A 14076-nucleotide genomic window follows, 5' to 3' on the forward strand; every position below is an offset into this window, starting at 1 on the left:
GAAACAACTTCAGGGACTAAATGCAGGGTAGTGTCCAGAGCAGCATTCTCCATCCCGTGTCCCCAAATGTAAAGCTGAGTCCAAGAGCCGGCAGGTGTTGTTGGAGCTACATAACACCCTGGTTAGACCACACCTGGAATATTGTGCTCAGTTCTGGTCGCCTCATTATAGAAAGGATGTGGAAGCTTTGGAGAGGGTGCAGAGGAGATTTACTGGGACTAGAAGGCATGTCTTATGAGGACAGGTCGAGCGAGCTAGGGCTTATCTCTTTGGAGCAAAGAAGGATGAGAGATGACCTGACAGCGGTGTACAAGATTATGAGAAGCATAGATAGAGTGGAGACCCAGAGACCCTTTTCCAGGGTGGAAATGGCTAATACATGAGGGCATAATTTTAAGGTGAGTGGAGAAAAATATAGGGGGGGATGTCACAGGTAAGTTCTAAACACAGAGAGTGGTGGTACGTAGAACACTTTACCGGGGGTGGTGGTAAAGACAGATACATAAGGGGCATTTACTAGTCTCTTAGAAAGGCACATGGATGATAGGAAAATGGGTTATGTAGGAGTTAAGGGTTAGATTGAGCTTAGGGTAAATTAAAATATCGTGGGCTGAAGGGCCTGTACTATGCTGTAATGTTCTATGTCAAAGGAGGACTCCCTTTCAGACTGATCTCCAGGTCTGGACAAGAGGTTGGGTGAGGAAAATTGGAGAGTGGCCTGTTCAGGAATCATCTCTGCACAGGCCACTTCCTAGCGACATGGTGGGTAACTGGTTCTTGAAGGGGAGATTCTGACAGGCATGGGGTGTAACTGGTTCTTGAAGGGGAGTTTCAGGGTCTGGGTTCAGTGAGTGACTGAGTACAGTCAATCTCTGCCCAAACCCATGAGCCCCCACGTATCCGGACTGCAGGAAGCTTTTCCAGCATGGGCCTCAGTAGTGCAGCGTTGAGCATGTCACTTTACAGTGCCAGCAACGACCGATCAGGGTTTATTGCCCACTGCTGTCTGTGGGAAGTTTGTAAGTTCTCCCCACGACCAAGCGGGTTTCCTCTAGGTGCTGCAGTTTCCTCCCGCATTTCAAAGACGTACAGATAGGGTTAGTAAGTTGAGGGCGTGCTCTGTTGCTGCTGAGAGTCTAGTGACACCTGCAGTCTGCCCCCTGCACAATCCTGGCTGATGTGACGCAAAATTACACATTTCACTGTATGTTGCAATGTTTCAACGTACATGTTGCAAATAAAACTAATCTTTGATCAGTGAATTGTAACTCAACCCTTCACTGAGCAGTCTGCCACTTTGTCTGGCTACTCGAGCAGGCAGAACGTCTCACTCTGCTGTTGGGTTGGGGTTGGTGGGGTTTAGGGGTTCTGACTCTGTGCCAGACTCTGAAACGCTCCCAATAAAAGACAGACAACTCCTGAAGAACAACATGGCTAATGCTTGCCACTGAGAGACGCAGGCCTTCCTGAAGGCAGATTCCTCGGCACAGCAAATATATCACCACCACATAGCATCTGGGAGGATATTTAACGCACAGTGTGTAAACATCACCAAGGACTTGCCCTCATTCAGCCATGTGGACCTGTGGCTTAGAAAATGCACCAGTGCCTCTGCTTCCTCAGAAAGCTGATGACCTTCAGCATTTTTTATCGATGCACCGTAGAATATCCTATTGCATCACAGCTTGGGACAGCAACAGTTCTACCCATGACTGCAAGAAACCGCAGAGAGTTGTGGGCACAGTTCTCTGCAAAAGTCTTAACCAAAAAGAAGAAAATCTGAGCATATTTCACCGGTTTTGGCATCATTACGCTGGCTGCCTATGTCCTTTTGGATCAATGTGAAAATATTCTTGATTATATATATACAGCTCTGAATAATATAACTCCTCAGTATATTTTGGAGAGTCTAACCCCTTACATTCCTCATCTTAAACTTAGGTCCATGAATACTGATTTACATGGTGCTCCTAGAGCCAAGCATATAAGAACCGCTGATGTGGCCTTTTGCTCTTATGGACCAGAAATTTGGAATACTCTACCAACTGAGAAACGCCAGGCTAGTACTGTGGAACATTTCAATACACTTCCAAAAGCCTGCTTTTTAATTAGTTATAGGATTACTTAATGCCTCTGAGGGGTGATTACATTTATATAATTTGGTATATTTGATTACATTTTATTCTATATAACGTTTGACTTATGATTTTTACTTTTGTATTTTTATGACTATATTTACACTCTTTCTAAAGCACTTTGAAGTTGCATCTTAATGTATGGTGCTATATAAATAAAATTATTATTATTATTATTATTATTGTATTTTTGTTTTTTCTTAGCTCAAGCTGGTAAAACCTGAGGTACGGGCATAGCCAAATGCATTCAATTGCTAGGAACTTTTGGACTATTCTGGTGGTGTTTAATATTGTGGCTTTCTGAAGATTTACATAAATATTGCTGTGCTGGCCTAATTGTTTAATGCTATTGTGTAGTGAGTTTGGGATGGCACCAGTTGTAGATATTACTGATGGGATAATGTATATCCTGTTCATGTTCCATAGTCTTTCAGTTTCCTCTTTTAATTCAGTATTTTTCTGGTGTTTTTCACTTATCGATTTCTATATTTTATGTGTGTTTGGAATGGTTATATCTATTAAGTAAGTTGTTCTTGTTTGTTTATCCTGTATTGTTATATCCAGACAGTTATTATGGATTGTGCTATCTGCAATGTCTGATTGGTCGTAATGTAATTTTGTGAGTCTCTGACTGTAAACTGGACCAGGCTTTTATTTATTGTAAGGTATGGTTTCTTTTATGAAATTGTATTTTAAAGTAAGATTTTGGTGAAAGGTGTTTGCCACTTGATTGTGCCTGTTTAAGTAATCAGATTGAGTTAAACTGCTGCAGGAGCCTGTAATGTTTTGGATAGTTTCTGGAACTCCTGGCATTTTCTGCGTTCATCATCTTGAATTTGTTGGTCTTTTATTATGTATTTTTGATCATTTTTGCATTAACCACCTGGTCTTCTATTGCCACAAGGAATCCTTCTGTTTCTGGGAAGATGTTTCCAACTCTGAGACAGGTGTTCGACGCTTCCTTGTCGACATCTAGTCCGTTCAGATTGTGGGGATGTCTTCCATGGAGGGTCATGCTCTTCCATTGGTTAACTTTTTCTTCAATAGTGATAATTTCTTCATTTTTCTGAATTCTGCTTTCATTTAAGTTCAGTGGTGTGTACTTCTCACCAGAATTACATATATGCACATGGAGTGCTGAATCTCGTTTTTGTTGATGAAAATATATCCTTAGAACTTTTGTCTGACTGTTGTGTAAATTTTTTATATCTGTTATTCCTCTGCCCCTTCCTGTCCTAGGTAGTGTTAATAAAAGTGCATTCGAGCGTACATAGTGTTTTCTAAAATTTGTTATTTCAGGTCTTATTCTTCTTTGTAAATTTTCCAGATCAGTTTCGGACCAAGATATTATGCCAAAAGAATACATCAATATGTGTATAACAAAAGTGTTTATTGCCTTTATTATATTTTTACTATTGAGCTCTGTTTGGCAGATTTTCTTAAGCCTTGAGGTAAATTCTATTGAAAATTTCCCCTTTATCGCACTTTGCTTTTTGATACCCCAGATACTTACACATTTCATATCCATCTACTGGTTGTATTATATCCTGCTGCTCTGTTTTGAGTTCTGTTAGCTCTTTGCACCTTTATGTTTAATAATCTGCACTTATCTAGTCCAAAGCTCTTGTTTATACCTTTCGATAATAGTTCTACTATTTGAACTAATTGCTTTAGTTTTACTGATGAAAGAGCGTATAATTTCTAATTGTCCATGTGTAGGAGATGTGTCAAGGTGTAATTCATTTTGTTGTTTCTAATCTGATACCCAATTTTTGTTTGATTCAGGAAATTAGAAAAGGGGTTTAAAGCTAGACAGAACCATAGTGGGCTTAGAGAGTTGCCCTAGAAAATGCCTCGGTTTATTTTGGTAACGGTAGTTGTTCTTTTTTTTGGTTGTTAATAGATAGGGTGATTATAGTACACCAATGCTTCTTTAGATGTTGAAGGAATTTGACAAGTATTGAGTGTAATTTATTTATATTATGAACTTCTATTAACCATGAGTGTGAGACAAAATCAAATGCGTTTTGGTAGTCAATATAACAATATGAAAGATTTCTGCTTGTCCACTGGGCTTGATTTAGAATGACAGAATCTATTATCAGTTGTCCTTTACATCTGCTCTTCTGTGAGTACTGTATACTGTGGTTATCAAAGTGAGTGGTGATTAGTTGCGAGATACATGATGTTACAATTTTATATATAGTTTGTAAACAAGTAATAGGACAATATTTTGATGGATCATTTGTGATTTCTCCTTCCTGTGAAGGAAAGGGGGCAAAAACAGGAGGACCAGAACCTCCGTGTCCCTCCTTTAGCCACTAATCTTCTCCTCCAACAGTAAATTTTCTTACTTTCCTCTTTTTCTATCTCCTCTCCTACATGATAATACCGCAGTTTTACAGACTCAACCTAATGAAAGGCCCAGATAGAGTGGATGTGGAGAGGATGGTTCCTATAGTGAGGGAGTCCAGGACAAGGTACAGCTTCAAAATAGAGGGATGTCCATTTAGAATAGAGATAAGGAGGAATTCCTTTAGCCAGAGAGTAGTTAATCTTGCCACAGACAGCTGTGGACCAGGCCACTGGGTATATTTAAAGCAGAGGTTGACAGGTTCTTGATTAGTCAGGGTGTCAAAGGTTATGGAAAGAAGGCAGGAGAATGGAGTAGAGAGGGACAATAAGTCAGCCATGATGGAATGATGGAGCAGACCAGATGGGCTGAGTGGCCTAATCTTGCTCCTCTGTCTTATTGCCTTGTGGTTCCACTGTATCAGAACTAGCAGTTCTGCTGTAGGTTACCTATTGGTAATATTACCTCATTTCTCCTCTCTTCACTGGCGAATATTGACCTGCTGGGAACTCCCTACTGTTGTAACCCATCTGAAGGAACTGATGGCACTGTGGCAAAATTTGCAAATGGAACCAAGATGGGTGGAGGGGCAAAGAGTGTCACAGAAGCAGAGAGTCTAAAGAAGGACTTATGCCGGTTGGGAGAGTGAGCAAAGTGGCAGATCGAAGTTCAAAGTAAATATATTATCAAGGTCACCATGTACTATCTAGAGATTCATTTTCTTGCAAGCATTCACAGTAGGACAAAGAAATACAATAGAATCAATGCACTGCACAACCCTGCACAAACAAGACTGACAAACAACCAATGCACAAAAGAAGGCAAGCTGTACGAGCACGGTACCGCACTAAAACACTTTACAGTACCAGCGACCTGGGTTCAATTCCTGCTGCTGTCTGCACCTGCCCCCTGACCGTGTGGGTTTCCTCCTTGCACAGTCCAAAGACGTACCGGTTGGTAGTCTAATTGGTCATTGTAAATTGTCCCGTGTTTAGGCTCGGGTTGCTGGGCAGCTCGGTTTGAAGGGCCGGAAAGGCCAATTCCGTACTGTATCTCAATAAATAAACACCTACATATACAAGTGAAAAAATAATTCTGAGAACGGGAGCTGTTCAGTCCTTGAAAGTGAGTCAGTTGGTTGGAATACAGTGTGGGGTGATGCACTTTGGCAGGAGGAGTAAAGGTGTGGACTGTTCTGTAAATGGGGAAAGAATTCAGAAATCGGAAGTGCAAAGGGACTTGGGAGACCTCGTTCAGGACTCTCACGAGGTTAGCTTGCTGGTTGAGTCATTAGTCAAGAAGTCAAATTAGCATCCATTTTGAGAGGACTCGAACAAGGATGTACAGCTGGGGCTTTGATCAGACCACATATTGACACTGTGAGCAGTTTTGGGCCCTGTATTTAAGATGCTCAGCTCCTGGAGAGGGTGCAGATGAAGGTTCACATGGATGACCCCTGGATGAATGTAGGAGGAGCATTTGATGTCCTGTACTCAGTGGAGTTCAGAAGGATGAGGGGGGATCTCATTGAAACCTTCAGGGTTCTGCAATGTCTCGGTTCCAAGGGCACAGCCTCAGAACAAAGGGACATCGCTTTACAACTGAGAGGAGGAGGAATGTGTTCAGCCACAGGGTGGTGAATGTGTAGAATTTGTTGCTGCAGCGGGTGGTGGGGGTCAAGTCATTGGGTGTATTTAAGACAGAAATTGATAGGCTCTTGAATGGTAAGGGGGTGAAGGGTTACAGGGAGAAGGCAGAGGAATGGGGTTGAAAAAAGTGGGGCGATACCCACATGTAATTGAAATTCCGCAGATGCTGGAAGTCTTGAGCAACAAACAGAAAATGCTGCAGAAGTCAGTAAGGCAGGCAGCATCTAAGGAGGGGAATAAGTTGTCGATGTTTCAGGCCAAAGTCCTCCACCAGACCTCCTGATAAATCCTGATGAAGAGTCCTGGCTCGAAACGTCGACTGTTTATTCTCCTTGTATAACTGATCCCTGATGTTCCCCTCAGCGTGGATTACAAGACGTTCACCCAGATACTATTTGTCCATCTGGGCTCCATTTTGAGGCTGCTCCATTCAGGACAACGTCCATTTGGATCAGTTATTTCGACTATTTACCCCTCTACGAGGTGTAAACACACTGGCAGTCATTCACCGAGCACAAGTACAGCCCATTGGCATCCTTACCGTTTTGTCCTGCCCGTTGGAAAAATTTGGCACACACTCCACCAGCTGGGCCATGTTTCTTCAAAGAGAAGTCAAATAACACTGCAAAATAAATAAAATGTGGAAGCCGTCTCCTCAGTAACTCAGGACACAGTGGACCTGAAGCTGATCACAATCACAGCGCTCGACTGGAGGGTATCAGAGCTCGAATTCCAGCCTCATTGGACTTTCCACAGTCTGTCAATCAATTACTCGGAAGGACGGGACCCTGCTGTACCACATGACACACAAGGTAGTACAGGACAACAGATCTTAAAGGTACACAGATATCAAACACATAAATAGTTCCACCCTACAAACATGAAGTCAACAAAACCATTTCTTTACTTCTAGGCTCAGCAGCTACACAATTTTATTCTGCATCATCTCAGGGCAAAGCCAGAATCACCGAGGAATTCTCCAAATTCTGTCTTTTAACTTCACCACACTATTTCATTCACACTCTCCAGTTCACTTTGCTTCTAACATGATGCAGGTCAGGAGGTTTTTACAAACAGCTACTCGAGCAGCACTCTCGCTGCCTTGGCTGGGGAACACTGTCACATCATTGCCAATGCCCGTGTGACATTCAGCTCAATTATTGTCCCAGAACAAGGAACATAGACCAGTACAGCACAGGAACAGGCCCTTTTGCTAATTAAATTAGTACTCAAATGCCTAACTGAACAAATTCCTTCTGTCTACACAATACACATATCCCTCCATTCTCAGCATATTCATAGAACATAGACCAGTTCAGCACAGGAACAGGCCATTCAGCCAACAGCGTAGTGCTGAACCAATTAAATGTGGTCAATCAAATGGCCAACGAAATGTACCTCTTCTCCCTGCACAATGTCCATATCTTTCCATTTTCCTCTCATTCATGTACCTGTCTAAATGTCTCTTAGAAGTCCCTAATGTTTCCACCTTTACCACCAGCCCAGGCAGCTCATTCCAACCACTCTCTGTGAAAAAAACATGCCCCTCACTTAAATGCAAGCTCTTTGGTATTGGGCATTTCAACCCTGGGACAAAGATACTGTTTGCCTAATTCATCTCAGATCTCCCCTGAGTCTCCGCCGCTCCAAAGAAAGCAACCCAGTTGTCCAAACAACAGGAATTCTGCAGATGCTGGAAATTCAAGCAACACACATCAAAGTTGCTGGTAAACGCAGCAGGCCAGGCAGCATCTGTAGGAAGAGGTGCAGTCGACGTTTCAGGCCGAGACCCTTTGTCAGGACTAACTGAAGGAAGAGTGAGTAAGGGATTTGAAAGTTGGAGTGGGAGATCCAAAATGATAGGAGAAGACAGGAGCGGGAGGGATAGAGCCAAGAGCTGGACAGGTGATAGGCAAAAGGGGATACGAGAGGATCATGGGACAGGAGGTCCGGGAAGAAAGACAAGGGGGGGGTGTACCCAGAGGATGGGCAAGGGGTATATTCAGAGGGACAGAGGGAGAAAAAGGAGAGTGAGAGAAAGAATGTGTGCATAAAAATAAGTAACAGATGGGGTACAAGGGGGAGGTGGGGCCTTAGCGGAAGTTAGAGAAGTCGATGTTCATGCCATCAGGTTGGAGGCTACCCAGACGGAATATAAGGTGTTGTTCCTCCAACCTAGGTGTGGCTTCATCTTTACAGTCTTTACAGTAGAGGAGGCCGTGGATAGACATGTCAGAATGGGAATGGGACGTGGATGTTGTCCAACCTCTCATTATACCACATGCCCTCTAATGCAGGCAGCTTCCTGGTAAACCTTTTCTGCACCCTCTCCAAAGTCTTGACATGCTTCCTATAATGGGGTGACTAGAACTGTCTGCAATAATCCAAATGCTGCATAACTAGAGTTTAATAGATCTGCAACATAACTTCATGATTTTTGAACTCAGTGCCTCGACTAATAAAGGCGAGCATGCCATAAACCTTCTTAACCACCCTATCAACCTGTGTAGCCACTTTCAGGGAGATATGATCTTGGACCCCAAGATCTCTCTGCTCATCAACACTGTTAAGGATCTTGCCCTTAACAATGTAAGGTCTCTTTACATTTGACCTACCAAGGAGCAACACTTCACATTTTGCCGGGTTAAACTCCATCTGCCATTTCCCCGCCCATCTCTGCAAATGATCTGTATCTCACTGTATTCTTTGCCAATCTTCTACACTATCCACAGCACCATCAATCTTTGTATTATCTTCAAGCTTACAAACCAAACCCATCTACATTTTCAGCCAGGTCATTTATATACATCATAAACAGCAGAAGTGGCACAGATCCCTGCAGAATACCACTAATCACAGATCTCCAGCTAGAATAAGAGCTTCCCATGAGGGACTTTGTCAAACGTCTTATTAAAATCCGTATGGACAACATCCACAGCTACATCAATCACCCTCGTCACCTCTAATCCAGAAGATTAGGATGCATGGGGGTCTGCATCAAATTGGTTGTTTGGATTCAGATCTGGCTCGTGCATAGAAGACAGAAGGTTGTGGTCGAAGGTACTTATTTGAGCTAGAGATCTGTATTTAGTGGTGTTTTGCAGGTATCTGTGCTGGGACCTCTGCTGTTTGTCATGTATATAAATGACCTGGATGAAAATGTAGATGGGTGGGTTAGTAATTTTGCCGATGATACCAAGATTGGTGGAGTTGTGGATAGTGTCGAAGACTGGCAAAGAATACATGGCAATTTAGATCAGTTGCCGATACGGGCAGAGAAATGGCAGATGCAGTTTAACCCAGATAAATGTGAAGTGTTGCCCCTTGGTAGAGCAAATGCAAGGAGACAGTACACTGTTAAGGGTAAGACCCTTACACAGTGTTGCTGAACAGAGAGATCTTGGGGTCCAAGTTCATAGTTCTTTGGAAGTGGCTACACAGGTTGATAAGGTGGTTAAAAAGCTTATGGAATGCTTGTTTTTATTTGTTGAAGCATTAAATTCAAAAGTCAGGATGTTATGTTGCAACTTGATAGAACTCTGGTTAGGGCACATCTGGTGTATTGGGTACAGTTCTGGTTGCCCCACTATAGGAAGGATGTTGAGGCTTTGGAGAGGGTGCAGAAGAGCTCAGCTATCGTGAGAGGCTGGACAATCTTGCTTTGTTTTCTCTGGAGGGACAAAAGCTGAGGGGACATCTGATTGAGGTTTATAAGATTATGACAGGCATAGGTAGAGTAGATAGGGAATATCTTTTTCCCAGGGAAGAAATATCTAATACCGGAGGGCATGCATTGAAGGTGAGAGGGAGTACATTTTTACTTAAAGTCTAGTGATGCCTGGAATTCATTGTGGTAGAGGCAAACATATTAGATGCCTTTAAGAGGTGTTTCGATAGACACCCAGATACGATGAAGATGGAGGGATATGGACATGGTGCAGGTAGGACAGATTAGTTTCTGGGGTTTTTTTGATTTACTTTTTACCTGGTTCGATGCAACCTTGTGGGCTGAAGGGCCTATTCCTGTGCTGTACTCTTCGATGTTCTAATATCAGCATTAAAGTACACACACTTCAAACTATCCACCCCATCGTATCTATTACTTTGTTCCTGCCAGTTTTTACTGGCCCTGGCGTCCATCTTCCCCTTCATCCCTCCTGTGTTAAAATCTTGCCACACACATCTCCTTTGAACTTACCGTCACCCCGCGCTCCCCCCCCCCCACACACACACACACACACACACACACACACACACACACTTTAAATGCAAGCTTTCAAGTGTTAGATACTTTTATCCTGGGAAAAGGGTTCTGACTGTTTGCTACCTATGTTTCTCTTAATAACATAATAAGATATAGGAGCAGATTTAGGACATTTGGCTCATTGAGTCTAGTCTGCCACTTCATCATGACTGATCCAATTTTCCCCTCAACCCCATCTCCTGCCTTCTCTCCGTATCCCTTCATGCCTTGACCAATCAAGAATCTATCAACCTCATCCTTAAATTTTCATTAAAACCTGGCCTTCACATCTGCCTGTGGCAATGAATTCCAGAGATTCACCAGTCTCTAGCTAAAGAAATTCCCCCTCATCTCCATTCTAAAAGGACATCCCTCTATTCTGAGGCTGAGTCGTCAGGTCCTAGACACTCCCACCAAAGAAAACATCCTCTCCACATCCACTCTATCAAGACCTTTCACCATTCGATAGGTTTCAATTAGGTCACCCCTCATTTTTCAAAATTCTGGTGAATACAGACCCAGAACCATCAAACGCTCCTCATATTAGAAACATAGAAAACCTGCAGTACAATACAAGCTCTTCAGTCCACAATGCTGCACCAAGCATGTACAAACTTCAGAAATTACTAGGGTTACCCATAGCCCTCTGTTTTTCTAAGCTCCATGTACCTATCCAAAAGTCTCTTAAAAGACCAAGCCGTTCAATCCTGTAATCATTTTTGTGAACCTCCTTTGGCATGCATTGTAATTTGTAGACCACTTCTTTACGACTGTTTGGGGGTCTGTATACAACTCCATCAGGGTCTCTTTACCCTTGCAGTTCCTTAGCTCTACCCATGACTCATCACCTACTGACCCTATGTTACCTCTTTTTAATGATCTGATTTATCAACAGAGCCACACCATCCCCTCTGCCTACCTGCCTGTCCTTTTGATACAATGTGTGTCCTTGGACATTAAGCTCCCAGCTATAATCTTCTTTCAGCCATGATTCAGTGATGCCAACAACGTCATACCCACCAATCTGCAACTGAGCTACAGGTTCATCTGCACACATTCAAATATAACACCTCCAGTCCTGCATTCACCCTTTTCGATTTTGTCTGCCTCTTAGTCTTATAAACTCTGTCAGGTCCCCTCAGCCTCCATCGTTGCAGAGACCATAAACCTATAGCCTGGCTAACCTCACCTTATAGCATGATACCTGTTCAATGCCTGCCTTCTGAAACCCTCAATCATGATATAAAGTAATTCCACTTGTTGTTCCCCTAAGGTGGCTGCACAGGTTGATTTGGTGGTTCAGGCGTACGGCATGCTTGGCTTTATTACCCAAGGCATTGAGTTCAGGAGTCAGCAAGTTATGTTGAGAATTTATAAAATTCTGGTCGGCCACATTTAGATGACTGCATTTCATTCAGGTTGCCGCATTATAGGAGGGACATGGAGGCTTCGGAGAGGATGCAGAATAGGTTTAAGAGGCTGCTGTCTGGATTAAAGGGATGTAATTTAAGGAGAAATCCTAATTTTGTTTCTTGTATAACCTTGTATTAATTAAAGGCATCCGTTAGTCTTGCGAGACCATGGATATGTGCCTGGAAAGTCTTCACTTTCCAGGGCGCAGGCCTGGGCACGGTTGTATTGAAGACCAGCAGTTGCTCATGTTGCAAGTCTCGCCTCTCCACAACACCAATGTTGTCCAAGGGAAGGGCATTAGGACCCATACAGCTTGGCACCAGTGTCATTGCAGAGCACTGCGTGATTAAGTGCCTTGCTCAAGGACACAACACACTGCCTCGGCTGGGGCTCGAACTCACAACCTTCAGATCACTAGTCGAATGCCTTAACTACTTGGCCACGTGCCCACAACATTGTATAATTTATGTTTTGGTTTTGTATTTATCTCAAATCCCCTTGTCCTTCTCTCCTAAATCTAGGATCTCTAGTTCTACCATAGGAAGCCAATACTAGCTAGATACCCTGTCCCTACTCCAATCATTTTATATACCTCCATCATGTCATGCCTCAGCCTCCTTCACTCCAGGGATAAGAGACCCAGTTAATCACCATAACTTGTCTCTCCAAGTTCTCTGGTTTCTTCCCAGGTCTCAAGGACAGGCAGTTTGGTAGGTTAATTGACCATTGTAAATGGCCTCCAGTGTGTAGGTGAGTGTAGAATCTGGGGCTGTTGATGGGAATGTGGGGAGAATTTAAAAATGGGGTTAATGTAGAATTGGTGTAAATGGGTAGTTGATGATTGGCATGGACTCCATGGGGTTGAAGGCTTGTTTCTGTGCTACATCTCCCGATGACTCTACATGTCCTTATGTAGCTCAGTGGACAGTGTGTGATATTTGTTCCATGTAGGTACTTGGTTCCTGATGTAACCTGTGCCTTGTATCCTCACTGGTTAGTATTTTATATTGCTCTTTATATAATGTAAGAGTTAAGGTGATGTAGGCTAAAAGTTGAGAAACCAATTCAATTAAACTTTCTGGTACTACCTAGGACCATTGCCTGCACCTCTGGGCAAGAAATACAGCCACAATTTATGTGGAAAATTGGCTTTAGTAAATCAGTTGGGTTGACAAGCCAATACAAAAACTGTTGTAATTTCTGTATCTGATGGTGGCCAATGATTTGTACTTGAGGGACATTTCCATTGAAATACCTGTTTGATAGGAAGTGTTGTACATGAGTAAACCAAAACACCAATTTTCCAATCATCATTTAAAATCTGGACTTTCTTTTAGATTTTAAAGACCTGTTCTGTTCAGCTGAATGATTTCAATGCACGCGTTGTTTCGAGGAGGAGTGTTTGATAGCTCTGGGCCTGCATTCATTGGAGTTTAGAAGACTGAGGGACAATCTCATTGAAACGTATATAATATTGAAAGGCCTGAATAGAGTGGATGTGGAAACAATGTTTCCTATAGTGGGGAAGCCTAGGACCAGAGGGCACACGTCCTTTCAGAACAGAGATGAGGAGGAATTTCTTTAGCAGAAGGTGGTGAATCTGTGAAATTTATTACCATAGACAGCTGTGGAGGCCAAATCACTGGGTATATTTAAAGTGGAGGTTGACAGATTCTTAATTAGTAAGGGTGTCAAAGGTTACAGGGAGAAGGCAGGATAATGGGGTTGAGAGGGATAATAAATCAGCCTCGATGGAATGGTGGAGCAGACATGATGGGCCAAATGGCCTAATTCTGCTCCTATGTCTAACTGTCTTGAGGAATATAAAGGAGCCAGAAGGGAACTCAGGAAAGAATTTTGGAAAACTAAAGTGGTCATGAAAAGTTGTCAGCAAGCCGGAGAATCCCAAGGCATTCTACACATTTGTCAAGAGCAAGAGGATAACTACGGAGAGGACAGGGCAACTCAAGGCCAAAGGAGGGTGCATGTGCTTGGAGGCAGAGGGTGTGGGCGAGTTCCTAATATGTGTCCATATTCACCGAGGAGTAGAATGTGGGGGACAGTGAGATCACAGTGGAGCATACCAAGGTGCTGCGGTATCTCAAGATCGGGAAAGTGGTAGGCTGGGTCTCTTTTTGTTAAGGTGAATCAGTCCTCATGACCTGATGGGAACTACCCCAGTTTATTGGGAGAAGCAAGAGATGAATTTGCTGGGGTCTTGATATTTCGACCTTTGCTTGCCTCAGGTGTGGCGCTGGAGGCCTGCTGGACAGCTTTTGTTTT

At 43.1% G+C, this 14076-nt stretch overlaps 1 protein-coding gene across 1 annotated transcript in view; it reads right to left on the reverse strand.

Moving 5' to 3' along the window:
• ftcd (formimidoyltransferase cyclodeaminase) overlaps positions 1–6884 on the reverse strand; it is a 54786-nt gene extending 47902 nt beyond the window's left edge. The window contains exon 1 of the mRNA XM_063051514.1: positions 6679–6884. Coding sequence (XP_062907584.1) covers positions 6679–6732 — 54 coding nt within the window. The 5' untranslated portion in view covers positions 6733–6884. The remainder of the gene's footprint in view (positions 1–6678) is intronic.
• Between the last annotated feature and the right edge of the window lie 7192 nt (positions 6885–14076).

The sequence above is a fragment of the Mobula hypostoma genome, chromosome 6, assembly GCF_963921235.1.
Source record: "Mobula hypostoma chromosome 6, sMobHyp1.1, whole genome shotgun sequence".
Taxonomy (NCBI): domain Eukaryota; kingdom Metazoa; phylum Chordata; class Chondrichthyes; order Myliobatiformes; family Myliobatidae; genus Mobula; species Mobula hypostoma.